Source organism: Marmota flaviventris, chromosome 11 (genome assembly GCF_047511675.1).
Source record: "Marmota flaviventris isolate mMarFla1 chromosome 11, mMarFla1.hap1, whole genome shotgun sequence".
Classification (NCBI taxonomy): Eukaryota; Metazoa; Chordata; class Mammalia; order Rodentia; family Sciuridae; genus Marmota; species Marmota flaviventris.
This window is the reverse complement of record NC_092508.1, coordinates 68,924,396-68,944,647: the sequence shown is the minus strand read 5'-3', so window position 1 is coordinate 68,944,647 and position 20,252 is coordinate 68,924,396. Positions and strand designations below refer to the sequence as shown.

The following is a 20,252-nucleotide window of genomic DNA, read 5'->3' as shown; positions in this document are numbered from 1 at the left end:
ATTGGAGGAACAGTTTCAGGATCTCTCCTCTTTATCCCTACTCAATTAATTGAGAGAGTTGGTAGTGGAAAGGATAAACAGAATATGACTATAGGGGGTTCAGGTAGATGTTTGCAAATAGTTCTTTCCAAATTAATAGATTATAGATGACTTGAGCTTGTTTTCAGAGTAAGAAAGAAAGTGCCCTCTGCCAAGTGATAAAAAGAATGTTTTAAAATATCATGTTTAACTTAAAACAGCATCTCAAATTTGAGATGATTTGATGATTCCTGAAACATTTCTCATGCATCATATTTTAGAATGATTTTTGTTTTGCTTGAATCATTAAATTTTATGAAGAATGCACAGTAGCATTCATCCCATTTTTCAAATGTTAAAGCCAAGTCACAATACTACAATACATTAAGGGATTTTATTTGTGGAAGAACTATGATTCCAAACTTAGTCCAGAGATTCTTCAACTATTTTGACTTGCCATAGATGTCCATTAAGTTGAATTTCTAAAGTTTCTAACAGTATAGAGAATCAAAAAATGTTTCCTGATTACTTCATTTGTTGGTTTTGTACTTGTTGGGATATTTGTTCATCAGAAAATTTAAGGCAAGTTGTGTGCAATGGCACACACCTGTAATCCCAGTGTCTTGGGAGGCTGAGACAAGAGGATGGCAAGTTCAAGGCCAGTATCACCACTTAGAACTTATCTCAAAATTTAAACTTAATAAGAACTTATCTCAAAATTTAAAAAGGGATGGGAGCAGTGGTGCTGGGGATGTAGATCATTGGTAAAGTGCCCTGCGTTCAATTCCCTGTGCCAAAACAAAACAAAACAAACAAACAACAACAACAAAAAAAAAAAAAAAAAAAAAAAGAAAGAAAAAAGGAAAAGAAAATTTAAGGCTAAACAAAAATAAATGCAGTTGTTTTCTATGAAAAGCGATAGCTATATCTGTTATTGTTCATTTTTTAAAAAAATGATAAATGTTTTCAAAATAGAAGGTTCTCTTCCTTCACCCAATAATGCCCCCACCCCATAATTGTATTGCCTATTACTTGGTTCTCTGAAGGTTCCAGGTACAGATATATCTGTACATTTCTGCTTCCACCAATATTGTAATACATCTGTTTTATATGTTTAAGTACCTATTTAGGCCAGCAGTGTAGTAAAATTACACAATTCAATCATATAATACATAAAACAATAACAGTTTGCAAAAAGAAAGGAAATGTATTCCTTCCCAATAATGGGAAGCTGAAATCTTTAAAAATGTTTTATAATGAAAAGTTATTTTTAAGATATCTAAATTAGATGTGGGCTCTTATGTACTTGAAAAATAGAAATACTTTAGTCCATAAACTCTAATTATAATCCAAAAAGAGAGAAAAAAATCCAAAAATTGTCTACAAAATCAGAAGTACTTGTAAATAGGAACCATAATATGATAATCTCTTGATTAAAGAAGAAACACTTTGGAAAGTAATAAAGGGGAACATTTCATATCAAAACCTGTGGAACCATAGAGAAATGTCTATTTAAAGGAAAATGCCTACTTTTATTTTCTTTATTATTAGAAAAGATAGATGTAAACAATGAAAGACCTTAAAAGTCTTTAAAAATAATAGGATAAGTAAATAATAGGATAATCCAAAATATGAAATGGGAAATTATTGAAAGCACAAGCCAAAAAAGAAAAGAATAGTGGCAAAAATAAAAAATAAGCTAAGTGAAGTTAGCCAATTCCCAAAAAATAAATGCTGAATGTTTTCTCTGATATAAGGTGACTGATCCATAATGGGGTAGGGATGGGGAGCATGGGAGGAATAGATGAACTCTAGATAGAGCAGAGGGGTGGGAGGGGAAGGGAGAGGGCAGGGGTTTAGCCATGATGGTGGAATGTGATGAACATCATTATCCAAAGTACATGTATGAAGACATGAATTTGTGTGAACATATTTTATATACAAACAGATATGAAAAAATGTGCTCTATATGTGTAATAAGAATTGTAATGCATTCCACTGTCATGTATTTAAAAAATAAAATCAATTAAATATTAGAAAGAAAGAAAGACACAATAAAAATATGTTAATCTTTCTACAAGCTGTTTAAGGAAAGAAGAAAGCACAGAAATATACAAATTTGGGAGTGAGACAGCAGATGTGTGTGCTGAAGCAGAAAAGATAAATGTAGTATAAGAGAAACCTACATGCAAAAATCTTTGAAAGCTGAAATGAAATGGATGAGTATTTGACAAGACAGAAATTACCAATATCACCTAAAGTAGAATAATTAACACATTAGAGTAGGAATGGTGACTACTATTAAAATTACCAGAACCAAATGATTTTACATTTCCTTTGTAATGTTTAAAGACCATATAACCATTGGTCATTATAATATTATAATCATTATAATATTACAGCCATGTTGATGCAAAATTATATATTATAATATTATAATCATTATAATATTGTAGCAAAGTGGATGCAAAATTCTAAAAAAATTACAAATCAGTAAAATCAGACATATTTTTTAAAAATCTCTTTTAAAATAAGATTTATTTCAAGAATGTAAGGATATTTTAAAAATATTAGTCATAATGGTAAAGCCATTTTTATTAAAACTATTTTGGAGTTTCTAGTGAATTAAAAAGCTAATAAATAGTTATCTTTTTTTAAATGATGAATTTATTTCCTTTTTCTGGTTATTAAATCTTTAAGAGAACTCCCCTCAAAGCAAATCAAAGCAAACTAAAGAGAACCAAGCTAAAGAAGAAAAAAAAATCCTGTCAGAATGATGCAATTTGTTTAGGTGGTTGGAAAGAACATAGGTTTGCTTTTTTTTTTTTAACTCCATATTACTCATAACTAGGTAAAAGAAGAAATGTATGGTATTTTTCATGTGATGAACTAAGCTATACAAATTTTAATGATAATTTTAATAATAAAGGTGAGAGTTTCTGGGAAGAAAATGATAAAACTTATGGAAGGTAAGCTTATTTTTTAAGTCATAAATCACCGATTCTCTCCCTTGTTACATATTAGAGTAGTCATACAAAAAACTGATGCTCAAAATTTGCTGTAAGCAATTTTTATGAAGCAATGAGATTTGTTGAAAATATTTCAGATCATTTTAATGTGCAGCTAACATAAAAACTGAACACCGAAATTCCAAAATTTATAAAAATAAACATAAAATTTACAGAAAGTAAATTATAACAGGCTTATAATTCATTCTCTATTTTTCCTGAGGAACACCCTGGGGAAAAAAAATAACCAGCTAATGACAAACATTAGTGACCTGTTCCTGATAAGCATACTTATCAGGAATTTAGTTCTACATTTGTTATTGGGGCAGTTCCTATCTGTGCAGTGTTTTCATCAAGATATATCTAGTCTAAATTGTTTATGCCATACACACAAACCTTTTGTCAATAGATTCATAGATTTTCTGAAAAATGTCATGTGAGCTATGTGATGTACAGAGTAGAAAATGTGCTTAATTATCATTAGTTTCTTTTGGCTAAAGTGTTGTATCATCATGTACTTTATATCATCACTTACATCAATTTTAACATACTCTGTTTAATCTGAGCCAGAATTCACACTAATATGGGAAGAAAGGTCTATATGTTTATGCCTCATGATGTTTAATATCTTTGAGATTATTTGTAAATCCTGTTACTGGTTATGATATTTTATTCTTTTAAGCCAGATTTAGCAATCTGACCTTTGAGTTGTCTCAAAAGTTCAACATGAAGTATATTGCAATTGAACAAAAATAGTCATCTATTTTATGTGGAAGAATAAAAGCTCTCAAATAGCCTAGAAAAAGAAAAATAAGATTAATAATTTACCAGCTATTAAGCCACGGTATACAGCCACAAAGGATAAGCTATTACTGTTATAATAGAAATGGACAAATTGAGCAGACTTGAGAGTCTAGATGTGTATCTCAATTATATCTTATAATTTAATCTATAACAGTATTTTAATTAAATGGAAAATGGCTTATGTAATAAATCCCACCAGTGCTAACTTCTATTCATGTAAAAGAAATCATTTAAGAAAATAGATTTCAGATTACAAGGTTTTCTTCATCATATAACAAAATTTTAAGGAAAATCCAGGAGACTACTTATGTTCATAGTAGGGCCTTTATAAAATACGAAAGGATTCCTGAATCATATAATAAAGGTGACCCATGGAATCATATTAAAAATAAAAACAATCACAACATTTTTTATTCAAAAGATCTGTTAAATAGAATCAACATATTGAAAAGAACAATTTATAATGTAGATCACAGACAAAACATTTATATTTATATATATATAAAATTTACAAAGAGTTCTTGTAAAATAAGAAAAAGATAAACAAAATATATAACATGGCCATGAATATGTAATTCATAAAATAAAAATTCAAATGACACTATACTATCTACTTTATCTATCACATATTATGTGTTATATATAGTGTCACTTGAATTTTTCAAAAAGATGCTCAAATTCACTTGTAGCGAGGAAAATGCCATTAAAGTGACAATTATTTCTCACATAGTCCTTAAACCAGAAAAATTGAAAAGAACTTTAGTAAAGGGAAGAAGAGGAAATGCCAACATTGGTAGTAATGTAAATTAAGAAACACTATTGGAATATAATCTTACAAGAGCTATTAAAATTAAAAATACGATCTTTAGCTCAGAAAATCTTGTATGGGAATCTACACACAAAATAAAAGTATTAGTAAGAGCCAGATGTGGTGGTGAATACCTGTAATCCAAATTAATACCAGCTACTTTGGAGGCTGAGGCAGGAGGATCACAAGTTTGAGGCCATTCTTGGCAATTTTATGGGTGTGTATGAGTGTGTGTGTACGTATAATTATACATTTCATCTATATCTCTTTTAAATATTGCTTAAGAAATCCCCTTTTATAAAAAAGCACAGATGTTATGATTTAATTCATGTAGGCATGTAGGGATATGTGTGTGTGTGTGTGTGTGTGTGTGTGTGTGTGTGAGAGAGAGAGAGAGAGAGAGAGAGAGAGAGAGAATAGGAAATGATTGTGGTTACCAAGATATTATGATATATTTGAGAGTTATCTATGAGTATAAAGATCTAAGGTAATTTTTAATCACTTTGAAACAAGTTCTTATACTGTTTGATTACTTACAGTGATTCTAAAATTTCACTTTGAATAAATGTTAGGTCTTACTGTTCCCTTTAGTTTTTCTTCAATGATTAAAGTAATTTCTTTCTAAGAATTGCTAGTATAAAAGCCATACTCTCATGGGAACTATTTGTTACGTTCAATAGGAAATTAAAAGCATTTATGGGTCCCAATTCTGTGTGGTAAGATGGGTAAGAATGAAAAGAAATGTACTGAGTTAAAATTCCACACAATGCTTTCTCATTCTTAAGAACAGTGGCCTTTAAATGATGTGTAACTGTAGTATAAACCTATTCATGTCACTACTGGGTGTGTTGCATGTGTATCCGTTTTGCTTGTCTTGATTCTGACCATTATGCATATGCCTCCCCTATGCTTTACTTCAAGAATATCTCCATGTCTTTTATCCAAACAAGCCTATATACTTTTATTAACCTTTTATTAGTTCTGCTTGTGAAATTCTGGCATCATATACTCCTCCATTCTTTGGATATTTAATCAATGGAACTGTTATTATAAAGCTCTGACATCAATGTGGGTATTATCTACTGTGAAATATTAAGAATAACTCACAGGCAAAGCAGATAAAGTCAGACTCCGAGTTAAAGGTCCCATCATAAAAAATACTGCCAGGACCTCATTTTCCTAGTTTCCTCATTTCCTGTGATTCACAGTACAGAATTGGGTGAGGACTAGAGATAAATAATTATTCAAGTAAAATAATTATACAGATGTGGAGTGAGTTATGGCCTTATCTTCCCATTATAGTTAGGTATTTCTAAACACAACACTTTTTAGTTCTACAAGGGTTGTAGAGCATGCTTATAGAACATTACCACTGGAGTGTAAAATGAATTACAATGTAAACATAAATAGTTTAGCATAACTCTGAGGGGTTAAAAATGCGCCAACAAAGGTGATGGACACTCTTCCACCAATAAAAAAGGGTAAATGCAGAGTTCAGTTTGGAGCCATCTGGCCAATAGGAGCCAAAATGCTAACTGAGAGAGGTTCCACAGATATACCTAGCATATAATTTGTAATAATTACATATTTTCCCATCCATTCTCATTCACATGAGTATGTTTAAACCAAGAGAAGCAATTAAAATATGTATAAATTTCTTGAGCTATTGATACCTTAAGGCTATGTGATAATTTAGGTTGGATGAACTGCTTTTGCTTACTTTAATCCTTAAAAATACTAAGAAACCTGACATAATAGATAAATATTTACAAATCTATTAATATAAATTTCCAGTCTGCTGGGTGTATCTTCCAGTGAAGAAAATACTGGGCTTTTATTTTAGGGAAAATTGTGGTGACTTGATTCTATTAAGCTTGAGAAATTCTGGATTACTCTAAGATATAGACTAAAAGACTCTTAAAAAATCATATTTCCAAAGAATATTTTATAAGTGAACTTTGATGATCTTTTTCTGTTGTTTATGATTGATTTATTCCCTGTTGAACAAGGGAACTGAAATTGAATTGAGTTTAAATTACTCCCTTGCTCTTACCTTTTCAAAGAAAGCAGTTTAAAATATGTCATCTCCTTTGGCATAAGAAATTGCACTTTGGACTCCTGTTCAAATAGGACCATTATTTTAAGGAGTTTAAAAACAGTCGTCGGAGACATAATATCTACCTTCCTACTATTTTAAGAGTAAGACTTGCAATAGATGGAGAAACTGAAGCCAGAATGTGTCCAGTGCCTGAGCAGATTTCTGCAATGACTGCTTATCATATGTCCAGCCCCAAGTCATGCTGTTCTTACTTTTGTTGGCTCAGGAGTTGTGAAAAGTCAGACCTCATCACTGAAAAAAGACTTTCTCACTTTGTGTGGAAGCAACATGATGTCACCTGTATATAAATCCTTCTTGATTGTGGTTGGAGACCAGGATGAAGTGATTATTATCACTTTCAAAAAATGACTGAGCAAGTATCATTGTGATTTCAAAACATCAGATCTTGTCTTTAGCTTGATATTCTTCATGTCAGGGAGTTCCAGATGGTACTAGTGTTCTCTGTGGGGTTGCTATTTGTTTGTTTTTGTTTTTAAAAGTTTAAGATGAGCAGCTTTTGTGTAAAATAAAAAGGGCAGGTGAACTTTGCCCTTTCTTAAGCACCAATTGTTTGGGGTTGGCTACAATAGGTGATCAAGAGTGACAAATTTAGGGCTTGGGATAGGACTTGCTTAGAATGTATAAGGCCCTGAGTTTTATCTCTAGCAACATCAACAACCACAAACTCCCCCTCAAAAAGTGACCATTTGTGTGAAAGTAGTGAACTCCTTATCTGTGCAAAATTTTACTATCTATCCAATTTCCACAAAACCAGGCAATGCCTGTCAACCAATCAAAATGCAGATTAAAAAAAAAAAGGTATCTCAATTGCAGTGTGCAAAAATTTTTAAATTCAACTCCTAAAAGGTAAGTAGATATTTATTTACAGAAAACCAAAAGATTTTACTAGTCCTGTGGGTCATTTTAATTTAAATGCAAGTTTTTGACAATTTTCTATCCCCTTTTAAATAAGTCTGATGTGAGGGCATCCTTTCAAAAAAATTTATTAAAGACCTTTGATACCTTGACCTGATCAGTCAAGTTTTTTTTAATCAACAATATTTATGGACTTCAGTATAATAAAGGATATTTAGAACAAGTCAAGGAGGATTAAAACAATATAGTGTTAAAAACGAGCCAGGTTATTTTGTAAATTTTACTTTAATATTAGTGTGGGATTTATTATGACAAGTATTGTTTTTAATCTGAGTTGCTGAATTGAACATAACTGAAACAGCCTACCGTTACATTTCACTATGGTGTACCAAAACACTGATCCAAATATGAAGGTCTGGCATAGACAAAGTTATTTCCATATGTGCAGAGAATGAGTGTAACAAAGTTTCTGAAGGAGTAGAGCTAAATCATGGATGCAGAAATGAGGTTTGTGTTACTAATGGAGACAGATAACAGGGAAACTAGGAAAGAGTTGTGAAAGTAAAGCAACATTAGATTTAATGTTCGTTATGTTCCTTGGAAATCATGTCTCTCTAAGAAATAAGGATTTATATTAAGCAGTATATCATTTACTATTCTCTTTTCTACCTTGATTGGCTCTGTTTGTTGGGCTCATTACAACTGTATGGCATGTCACTCAGAATACCACTGTGATTCTATGTATTTTTAACCTACTATGTTGTTTCTTGATTGAAATCTCAAAAAATTCCTCCCCTTTTCAGTTCTATACCTGTCCCATACTTAACTCTTTCTCAGGTACCTATCTACTTCCTGCTTGACATGGAGGCTACACCATGTAGTACAAGAGTTGTTTTCTCTCTCTGCCAATATCTTCACCTTTTCTCATGTCTTCCCTGTTGGTCTTCAGAGAAAACTTTTCTATCCACACTGTTGAATAATCTATCCCTTTTCTTAGGCTCTTATTCTGACTCCTTTCTATGTCTGCCTTTCAAAATTTCATCTATGATTGCCCCAGGCTAAAAACCCCAATCAATTATTCTTCTTTCTTTCTAAAAAAAAATAATTAAATAAAGTTTCATCTGGATGATTTGTCAAACTCTGCTTTGTATTCTTCCACATATATGCCTCAATGATTTTGCTTGTCTTTACCGGAAATGTTCTCCTTGTTTCTCTGCCATCACAATTCTGCCACCCACCTAGTCCAGTAATTTTGGAATAATACTCCATGCAGAAGCAGATGTTCCACAAGGGAGACCCAGATGCTCACAGCAGGGAGGGAGGAGATGGGCAGCAGATAGACTAGAAACTCCATCTTCAGGAAGAAAAATTCTCATGATAGTGGCTTTACACATTTACCATGTCTGAGTATTGTGCTTTAAAAATACTTGAAAATAACAAGTTTAATGAAATTGCAGAAAAGTTAAAGTGACTTGTCCAAGATTAGAAGCAACTTAAAGCTTGTATTTGGGTCTTCCCTATCTGTGTTTTCTTCTATTATCCAGGCATTACTCAGGATTCTGGGCAGTATTTTTTGGTATGGAATACATTCTCCATTAAATGTTTATAGAGGTTTTTCTTCCATGCCATTATAATATTAAATTACAAAGTGATTTGTGTCTTAAATGGGTTACTTCCTTCCATCCAGAAGGATATATGAATCATCAAGACTCTTCTTCATTCTCTTATGTGTGACATGATACCATTTGATTCTATACTGGCATGGAAGATTATTTTCATTATCTTAGTAGTATTGTAACTAAATGTTGGCAAACCTCAGAAAGTTTCAGACTGGGTCAGAAAGATGGCTTTGATTTAGGGAAATTCCTTGAGAAGCCATCAGTCCTAACCTGAGAAAGCATCTCCTCATTCCTAACTAGTCAATTTTCTGCAGGTAAAAAGAAAAGGGGTTTTCAGAATTAACCTGTGCAGATCTTTGAGATAATTTTAAATTTTTGAGATAATTCTTTAGAGTCTGAAATCAGACTCTAAAGAATCTGGCCTCATCATCCTTGGCCCTTTTCCTTTTGTACTCAACCATTGGTTCAATTAAAGGAATCATTGTTCCCAGAAGTTTTTCAGTTTTGGGACATTCTGGCAATTGCTTTCACAAATGGCCACACTTTTTAGGTCAATTCTTCCCTATCTTTTTATGCAATGAAAATAACTTTAAGTCAATTAATACAGTGTGTTCAGAAATGCTGTACTTTATTTGGACATGACTAACAGTAAAAATGACCTGAAATGTCTCATGAGAAATTATATTTAAGGTTATACTTAAATGAAATAACATGGAATGCTGATGCAAAATACAACAATTTGATGTATTTTCATGTATCACAATACATAAATCTAGACTATCTTCAACTGTTAATAAATTATAGCTTAGTTAACAATAAATTTACATTATATAAGAATTTTAACAATGTAGTTTTGGAGGTAAAAAAAAAAGTCCACTTATTTTTTTAACCTCTCAATAGACTAGGAGTACAGTTGGTTTTCTCTAATCAATTTTATTTTGCATTATCATGCTTAATAAGCAAGCATCTTCCATTTGCTGAGTTTTCAGTTACCTTGAACTTTGATTTTTTTACTCACTTTGCAGTCACAAAATGAGAAATGTAGACACTGTGTACAAACGAGAAGTTCGTGCAAAGTCAAGTTCTCAAAACCACATGCAAGACTCAGCGGCACATGGTTTAGAGCCCACACACTCCAGGATCATGTAATACTGGCATGCAGATGAGAGGAAAGAAAAGCACCTACATCATGAAAATAGAGGATGATGAAATAGAATGACATTTTCTTTATGACAATTATCTAATGCAAACCGTATACCCATAACCTTTACCAGAGTGGGAATAGGGGCAGAGAAGTAAATCTTTGCAGGGAGTGGGAAACTGTATATAAATATTAGATAGAGGTCAAGTTGTTGTTAAGTTTAAGAATAACTATTCTGAACTTGGCCTCTTCCAGGTTGTCTTCCCCAGTTTCTTGCTTTGTATTTCCTCTGCTACATCATGCAAAAAAGATCAAAACTAACATTGGAAATCATTTAACAAGCTCTAAACCTGACAGATAACAAGGGTGTTCTCCACAATTTACACGAGAATTAAATTGGATATAAATACCTCCTGTTCTTACCGGTGGGTGTTGTGATTCCATGTGTTAAGGTGTGAAGCAGACAGGAAAGAGATAAATCTTTCATAAGTACATTGTAAATAGGCAAGTGGTATATAAACCATATTCATAGGTAATAGAGTAAAACAATGAAAGGTAAATAGTTGTCACAAAGTAGACTTTACCACAAAAAAAAAAATGGTCATAAAATTAGAGTTTATGGGGTGGGGGTAAAATAAATAAGTGCTTTACTACTGTTATTTAAATAATCTGGCAGTGTGGAACAATAAAATTGAGTGATACTTATTTTGATTAAAAATTCTTGACACTGCTTCATCAACCCAGCAGTAGAGATTCCCAGATAAGTTTTAAATACTGATGCTTTTATTAAACAATCATACTGATGAAAATATATACATGAATAATATATAAATGTTCTTTGTTGCAAGATTAAAGTGTTCCCCTGGGAGAATTTATCAAATGAATTTTTCACAATGAACTTTGGGATGATTGGAAATAACTCATGGAATTAAGCTACAGTTTTGTATGAAATGTGCTAACTTGATTACTTCTTCAAATTAAAAGTTTTAAAATGGTATATTCTTTATTTCTCAAATAAATTGCATGCAGCTATGATAAACTTATCCACAGACAATGAATGTGCTTTAAATTGGGCAATATTTGTAATGTTTCCTGCATCATTACTCCTAATTTTGAAACTTGGTTTTTGGTTAAAATTTTGCTGGTCACATACACAAAAAAATCAATGTAAATTCTATAGCTTCATTTACTAAAATTTATATTATGAAATTGATGTAATTAAATGTCAGTGATTTTATTTTCTAAAGAATTCTCAGAAATAGGGTCCTTGCCCAGTGGAGGATTAGCTAGATGGGAAGGCTCCAAATTTTAATCTTTTTCCTATAGCTCAACAATATGTCATTGACTTTGGATTTGTTGTATAATTTATCTGTAACAATTATTTTCTAAAAGCAAATAAAATAATTTTAGCATTTTTCCCTACTAATAAAAGGCCCTTTAAAGCAGGCTGATAAATATTGATTTTTGAGCAGTGATAACAGGAGGTAGGGTTGTGATAAGTGATTGTTGGTGTCAAATTTGCTTAAAATATATGAAGGAATCCATATTTTCCCCTTGAAATGAAAGATTCATTAAAGCAAGTACATTAAAAGGGCACAGCGTTAATTGTTTCAAAATATAGAAAAATTGTTGTTGAAAGTGGCATGAAACTTCCTATCAGAAAATGCTTTTAACATGCTTAAGTTTCCTAATCTTTCCTAAAAATTTTTAAATGTTCTACTTTTTAAAATGTTTTATTTAACCTCGGATCTCTGTTTGGGGACATTGTTACAGTTTACTTGCCAAATTTTAATTTCACATGGGTTCAACTACTTTTTTGGGTGCTGACAATTAGGCCATACTTTGAAAGTCCAAGTCCCAGCTAAAGCAAGACTTTCTCTAACCAGAAGTGGGAACTCTACAACACACAGTTATATCAGTTTGCATCATGTTATAATGCCTTTGCCACACAGTATAACTAGATATAGCACCATGCAATGCCATGAATTGAGAATGAGACACTATCTCCAGGGGAGAAAATAAACATCTGAGAGAAGAAAACAAAAGCAAGGGATTCAAAGCTGGTGAGACTGGCTTTTTCATTTTGGCTATAGCTCTAATGCCTGTAGCACTATTTTGGGAAACAGAAATACATACCATGTTCATGTCAATGCCATTGGTGTAAGTCCATGCATGCTGGAAATACTCTTCAAGCCGTTGCCTCAGAGGGTTGGGGATTTGGTGAAAACGAATGAACTCTTTTACTCGTAGCATCTGCATGTGGTACCTGGCAGTTCCCGAGTACAGTCTTTGGATAATTGCAGAAACATTCCCAAAAATGCTTGCATACATTAGTGCTGGATTGGATAAAAAACAAAGTTATGGGGGAACACTACACATGTGTATAGTATATGTTCTCAGGATATCAATCATGTAGATTTTGATCATGTCAGCCAGCCCAGTTATGCAGATTTACCACTGGCTCATGTGCAAAAAAATTAAACTAGTAACACTTGAAATTTTTATAATTTTAATGGTATAAATAGAGAGGGAAAGTATTAAAACTCATTATGGATTCTAAATTAAAGTACAAATACAATTTTTTTTTTAATAACATGAGCTTGTGATCAGGAGCATTGACTAGAGATGCAATGGGTTTGGAATATAGCATTTGATTATTTTTAGTAAGGCATGCTATGGCTCACTATAATTTCTTTTTTCTGAAAAAAATATTCATGGGCAAAAACATCTTTTAGGGATTTATAAAACACTTTTTGAATTAAAGTTAAATATTAATTTTAAAATTGTGACTCTCTCTGCCTCTTAGCTTCAAATCTAATCTTGTAGTAGTAGAGGTCTGTTATAAATTTTAAGGTTATTTTTAAAACTTTGAATTTTCTGAGTAATGACTAATTTTTAAAAGAAGACTAAAGTTTCTTTAGAGTGTTAATTTGTATATGATTTTTAATTTATTCTAATTCACTTTCACAATTTCTTTGCATAATAATATATCTCTGGCTTAGAAAATGCATATAGTTTAATTTTTAAGAAAAAATAGAATACATTTTTGTTCTTTTACATATAGGAAGAAAGTGTTATTTTATCCCTTGCAATATTTTCAGTACTTAGGTAAAATACCCTCATTAGTACTTCTTGAGCTAAATCTTTAGGATTTAAAATAAGGTCTTTGTATATTTTCTTTTTTCCTTGTAGTATTTGTTTTCAGCTTAGAATAATCCTAAAAATGAAATACTCTGTACCTAAATCACCTGGTATATATATCATATATACCAGGTGATTTAGGTACAGTGTGTGTGTGTGTGTGTGTGTGTGTGTGTGTGTGTATGTATGTGTATATATATATATATATATATATATATATATATATATATATATATATATATATTAGGTACAGGTATATATATATATATATCTTTGGTCATCTGTCAGGAGCCTGGAGCTGATGTGTATGTAAGGCACTGGAACAGCAGTATACTGTGCAGGTGGGAAAAGCAGTAACAGCAGCATTATGCTTTCTTGAGCATTTGCTTTTTTCCACAGCATTTATCTTATCATTTGTATATTATGCTTGGTTTTCACCTTCCTTGTTTGTCATAGAAGTCCAAAGCAAGAGAATGTCCCTGGGAAAGAAGAGGAGCCCTTTAATTTTTATTTATTTATTTTGTATTTAAAGAGATGAAAACTGAGGAGATACAAGGTTTAATTTTGTTAATTTGATTAGGCCTCAGGGTGCTCAGATAAGCTGGTTAAATATTACTCTGGGTGAGTCTGTGAAGGTATTTTGGTTGAAATTAACTATTTGTTGTTGTTATTTTGTATTTTTTTGGTATTGGGGATTGAACTCAGGGGCACTCAAACTAAGCCCCATCCCCAGCCTTTTTTAAAAAAATTTTATTTAGAGACAGGTTCTCACTGAGTTGCTTAGTGCCTTGCTTTTGGTGAGGCTGGCCTTGAACTCAGGATCCTCCTGTCTCAGCCTTTGGAGCTGCTGGGATTACAGGTATGCACCACTGTGCCGGCGAAATTAACTTCTGAATCAGTAGACAAGTGAAGCAGATTGAACTCCCCACTCTGGGTGGGCCTCATCTTATCCATGTGAACAGAACAAAATGACAAAATAAGGGAGAACTCACTCTCTGCCTGCATGTCTGTGTTGGGAAATAAGTCTTCTCTTGCTTTGGACTTGTACCCAGACTCAGAATGAAATTATACCACTGTTTCTCCACCATAAATGCTTAGGACAATTCTTTACAATAATTCTAGGTATCTCTGTATCTATTTATCTGTCATCTATTGATCTGCTTTTCTGGAAATCCAGACTAATCCAGGAGATCTTTAGCTGAGTTAGCCTGTGCAAGAGACATTAATTTTCTCTAAGGCAGATCAGTTGTTTAGGGTATACCTTCCAAAAGAAGCATCAGCAGCCCTAAATTCTTTCTAATTTGAGTCAATTAATACATTGTTACAAGGAGAGCTTAGCAATATTTGTCACAAACTAATTCCTGTGACTCATGTAGGAAGTATATTTTGCATCCTAAGCTTAGAATTGGATGTATCTTTATGTACTGTTATGTTTCCAAAAAGTACCTATTACATGCTCTGCAAAGAGATTCTGAGAGCACATAATCAATGATAGTTATTTTACCTAAACCACACAGTTACTTGTGTAACTTGTTTAGTTTTTAATAAATACTGTGGTTTTATCTCCATCTTACCATTGAAACGTTAGTTTATGTAATAAACAGGTACTTCCCGCTTAGTGTTATGATGGAAAATCTGGATTGTAAGTATGTAGTTGAAGACCCGAATGAACCATTGAAATATATCTCTTGGGAAATTCTATGCTGATGATGTTTTAAATTATACAGAAGAGTTATTTTTTGTTTGTTTGTTTGTTTTGTTTTGGTTGGAGAGGAAGCAAGTAGAGCTAAATATTGCAAGATAGAGATAAAAATATAATATAACAAAATTATTATAGTTATATATTATTTAGTTGATGTCCATCAATTGGAGTAAAATACTAGTCAAAAGAATTCTGGCTATTTATAGATGGGCATTTTCCCCTTAAAATCAATATTTTTATTTAGTAGAAAGTTCTTATTTCATCAAAATGGTTTACTTGTTAGTTTATTAGAGAAATAAAACATGTATATCTTAAAACTTCCTTTAGCACACCATACCCAAACTCTGATATGTTAGCCAAGCCAATAAATTTCACTGTTTTTTGTATATTAGATAAACTATGCTGATAGACTAAATACACTTTTTCTTCCCATGTATTACATACAATTTGGGGGGGTGGGTAGGTTGGGTACTGGGGATTGAATCTTGGGGTGTTTTACCTCTGAGGTACCTCATCCCCCCTTTATTATTATTATTTTTAATTTTGAGACAGGGTCTTTTTAAGTTGCTTAAGGCCTCACTAAGCTACTAAGGCTGGACTCAAACTTGTGATCCTCCTGCCTGAGCCTCCTGCGTCACTGGAATTATAGGCATGTACGACTATGTCCAGACATATTTTTTAAAATGTACTTAAAATATAAATTTATTGCAGCATAATTTATTTATAACAAGATACATCCTTTTCAACTGCATAGCCCAAGTAGATGGGACACACATGAATAATCCTGTAAATACAATAATTGGTATAGACTATTTCCATTACCACAAACATTCTCCTGTGTCCCTCATTTTAGACCTTAGGCAAACACTGAACTCCTTTATGTCAGTACAGATTAGTTTACATTTCCTTGGGTTTCACATAAATGGAACTATAATGTACATGCTCATTTGAGTCTGACTTGCTCAACAGAATGTTGAGGATCGTTGTGTCTATAAGTAATTTGTTTTAGATCTTGAATTGACAAATTGATTTGCATCTTATGGAAATACCACAGTTTATCTCTTCCATTGATGGAAGTTCATTGACTACTATGAATAAATTTGCCATGAATATTTGTGCCTAAGTTTTTGTGTGTACATATATTTTTATTTTCCTTTTAAACACCTAAGAGTGAATTACTGAATTGTGTGGTATGTATAAACTTCATAAAAAACTGCCACGCTGTTTCCCAAAGTTGTTTTATTTTACATTCTCACCAGTAATGTATTACAATGCCAGTTGTTCCATATCCTCTGGAACTTTGGTTTAGTCAGTCTTTATTTTTAACCATGGTAGAGCGTGTATAATATCTCACTAGGATTTTAATGTGCATTTCCCTGCTGACTGATGTCATCTTTATATGTACTTCATGACCACTGTTTTGTGAAGTGTCTTTTCAAATATTTTGCTCATTTTTGAAATGAGTTATCTTGTTAGTTTGGAGTTGTAAGAATTCTTGATATATTCTGGATATCAACACTTTTATATTTATATTTTGAAAATATTTTCTTCCATCCTATCACTTTCCCATTTATATTATTAACAATGTCCTTTGAAGAACAGAAGTTAATTTCGAAGGTCTCAAATTTATCAATTTTTTATTTTGTGGTTCAGAATTACCTTTTGTTTTGGTTTTGGAAAAATGTATCATTCAAGAATTTGTGCATTTCACCTAGATTTTCAAATTTATTGTAATAAATCAATTCATAAAGTACTTTTATTATTAATTTTCTTCCCAGAATTCAATTTTTTTCTCCTATGGTTCTGTGGATTAATCCAGAGCTTCACACATGGGAGCCAAGTGCTCACTTACTTATCACTCCTTCTCCCCAAAGTTCAGCTTCTTACTTAATATATTACAAAGTTTAGTCAAAATGTCCCAAGCTTATGTCATCATCAAACTCCCAAATTCTCTTTCTTCATCTCTACCTTATTCTCCTGGGCTGGTTTAGCAGTAGTGGAGGGGCCTCCAGCTGATTGAGCAGATCCATCAGCCCCTCCATTGCGTAGGAATTCCCAAGGCTAACATTGAACCTGGCCTTAGCGAATAAGCAGAGAAATCTGATTTGTTTATACCAACTTTTTAAACAAACTTATTAATCTCATTCTCTGTGATGGTAGCTTCATTGTCATGCATTATGAGGGTAGACAGTGTAGACAGAGGCTAGTTTGGAGACCTAGGCCATAGTGCTGTTGGGTGTAGTCACTGCTGGGCACAGTGCTAAAGAGAGGAAGTCAGGGCTCACCAAGCACTGCCTTCACTTTCTCAGAAAGACCCAGCACCTGGGTGGAAGCTACTTTTGTCTGTAAGATTTATAGTAACATCTTTTCTTTCATACAGGTTGTTAGTAGCTTTCCCTGCCCCTCTCTTTTCCAGTCTAGTTAGAGGCTCATCAATTTTATTGATCATTAGAAAGCCAAAATTTACTTTGATTCACTCTCTATTGTTTTCTGTTTCATTAATTTCAGCTGTTATTTCCATTTTCCCTTTCTTTCTGTGTTGTTTAATTTGCTAGTTTATCTTATTATTATTATTATTATCTTTTACTGGTTTCTTAAGATAGAGGCTTGGATCTCTTTTAAATAAAGAGACTCAGAAAGCTATAAATTTCTCTCTAGACACTGATTTAGATGGCTCCTACATTTGCATTAAGTAAAAATATTTTCTGTTATCTATGTGATTATTTTTTCTTTGAACCATAAATTATTTGGAAGTGTGTTAATTAATTTTTAAATATTTGGAGACATTACAAATATCTACCCATTTTTCTCTCCTATATTTCTGCCTCCTCCTTCTTTATTATAATTTATTCTTGGATTTTTTTTGTGGTCAGAGAAATACTCTGTATGATTTTAGTACTTTAAATATGTTCTGTGGCTCAGGATATGATGTCTTGACTAATGATCTACATATACTAGAAAAAAAAATGTGTATTCTGCTGGTAGTCTGTAATTGTCACCAAGCAAAGTTAGCTAACAGTAGTAATTAAGTCTTTTATATTTTATTATTATTTTTCTATTGTATAAAACATAGAAGAATGCTGAAATTTCAAACTGCATTTGTAGATTTCTCTTTTGAGTTTGTCTATTTCTCCTTTTAGCTCCATCACTCCTTTTGCATTATAATTTTGACATTTTTTTTTGTTTCAGCAACTTAAAGATTTTATTCCATTATCTCTAGCTTCTGTTGTTTCTAATAACAAATGTTCTATTATTAACCTTATGCCCCCCCTTTTTTTTGATGTGTGTCTTTTTTTCCCCTAGCCCCTTTTAAGATTTTCATTGTAACTAGTTTCCAGCAATTTGATTCTTTTTTGTTTTTGGTACTGGGTATTAAATTCAGGGACACTCTACCACTGAACTAATTCCCAGTTCTTTTAATTATTATTATTATTTTTTATTTTTAGATAAGGCTTCCTTATGTTGCTCAGGCTGGCTTCAAACTTGAGATTCTCCTGCCTCAGCTCCCGAGGTGCTGAGATTACAGGTACATGGCACCATACTCAACTCCAGCAACTTGATTATGGTGTGCATTTATATATTTTATTTACATTTAATCTGTTTAGGATTCACTGAACTTCTTGAATCTATAGTTTATAGATGTTGTTTATAAACTATAGATTGGAAAAAATTCAATCATTATTTTTCTTGTTATTTTTCTGCTTGCTTCCGTAGTTTTGGGGACTCTACATATACATTTTTTCAAGTACTAGGTATTCTGTTAGTTTTATCGTCTCTGTCTGTTGATTTCCTTTTTTATTTGATTTGCTGCCTGTTTATGGGTCACATTTTTCTGTGTTCTACTGTATCTATTGTTTTTATAATAATTCTGGCTATTATAAAATTAATGTTGATCCATGCTGTATTTTTTCATCCTTTAAAATGTTAGACATTATTATTATTTACATTTAAATTTATTTAAAAGTTATACATAAACACATAAAACTGCTCATAATGTTCTGATAGATGTGTACATTGCATAATGTATAAGTCCGTTCAACTTTATCTGTCTCCTCAAACATTTATTATTTCTTTGTGATTAAAACACTCAAAATCCTTTCATCCAATCCCAATCACTATCTTTAGTGAACCCACTGTCTAATAGCACAACCATACTTTTACCCCTATGCAACTGTAACTTCACAGCACTTGATTCCATCTCTTTCCACTCTTCCCTACCTCTTCTTTCTCTTCCTCTCCTTGTAAACACCATTACACTCTTAATTTCTTTGAGGTCAACTTTTTTATTTTCTACATATGAGCAAGAACATGCAATTTTTATCTTTTCTTGGCTTATTTTACTTAAATATTTTCAGCTCTATCCATGTTACTTTAAATGACAGATTTCATTCTCTTTTAAGGTTGAATTAATTATATTCATGTTCCATATTTATATATATGTTCCTATATATATGCATAATATATATATATATATAAATATATATATATATATATACACATATATATATATATATATATATATATATATATATATATATATATATATATCCTTATATATATGTTCCATACTTTGTTTATCCATGCATCAGTTGATGGACATTTGGGTTATTTCCATTTTCTGAGTATTGTGACTAGTGCTATAATAAACATGGGGGTGGGATTTCTTTTTGACAGAACAATTTAATTTATTTTGGCTATATCTACCCAGGAGTGGGATCATTTGATCATATGGCAGGTTTATTTTTAAGGTTTTGAGAAACATCCACACTGTTTTCCATAATGGTTGTACTAATTTATGTTCCCATGAACATATGCAAGTGTTTCTTTTTCTCCACATCTTTGCCAACACTTATCTTTCTATTTACTTATTTTTGGTACCAGGGATCAAACTCAGGGCACTCAACCACTGAACTACATCCCCAGCCTTATTTTGTATTTTATTTAGAGACAGGATTTCACTGAGCTGCTAAATTGCTGAGGCTGGCTTTGAACTTGCCATCCTCCTGCCTCAGCCTCCTGAGCCACTGGGGTAACAGG

At 32.1% G+C, this 20,252-nt stretch overlaps 1 protein-coding gene across 1 annotated transcript in view; it reads right to left on the bottom strand.

The window, feature by feature from the left end:
• The window catches only part of Kcnh7 (potassium voltage-gated channel subfamily H member 7), a 462,823-nt gene that overhangs the window by 36,761 nt on the left and 405,810 nt on the right, over positions 1 to 20,252 (bottom strand). Inside the window, exon 9 of the mRNA XM_027938014.3 lies at positions 12,509 to 12,708. Coding sequence (XP_027793815.2) covers positions 12,509 to 12,708 — 200 coding nt within the window. The remainder of the gene's footprint in view (positions 1 to 12,508; positions 12,709 to 20,252) is intronic.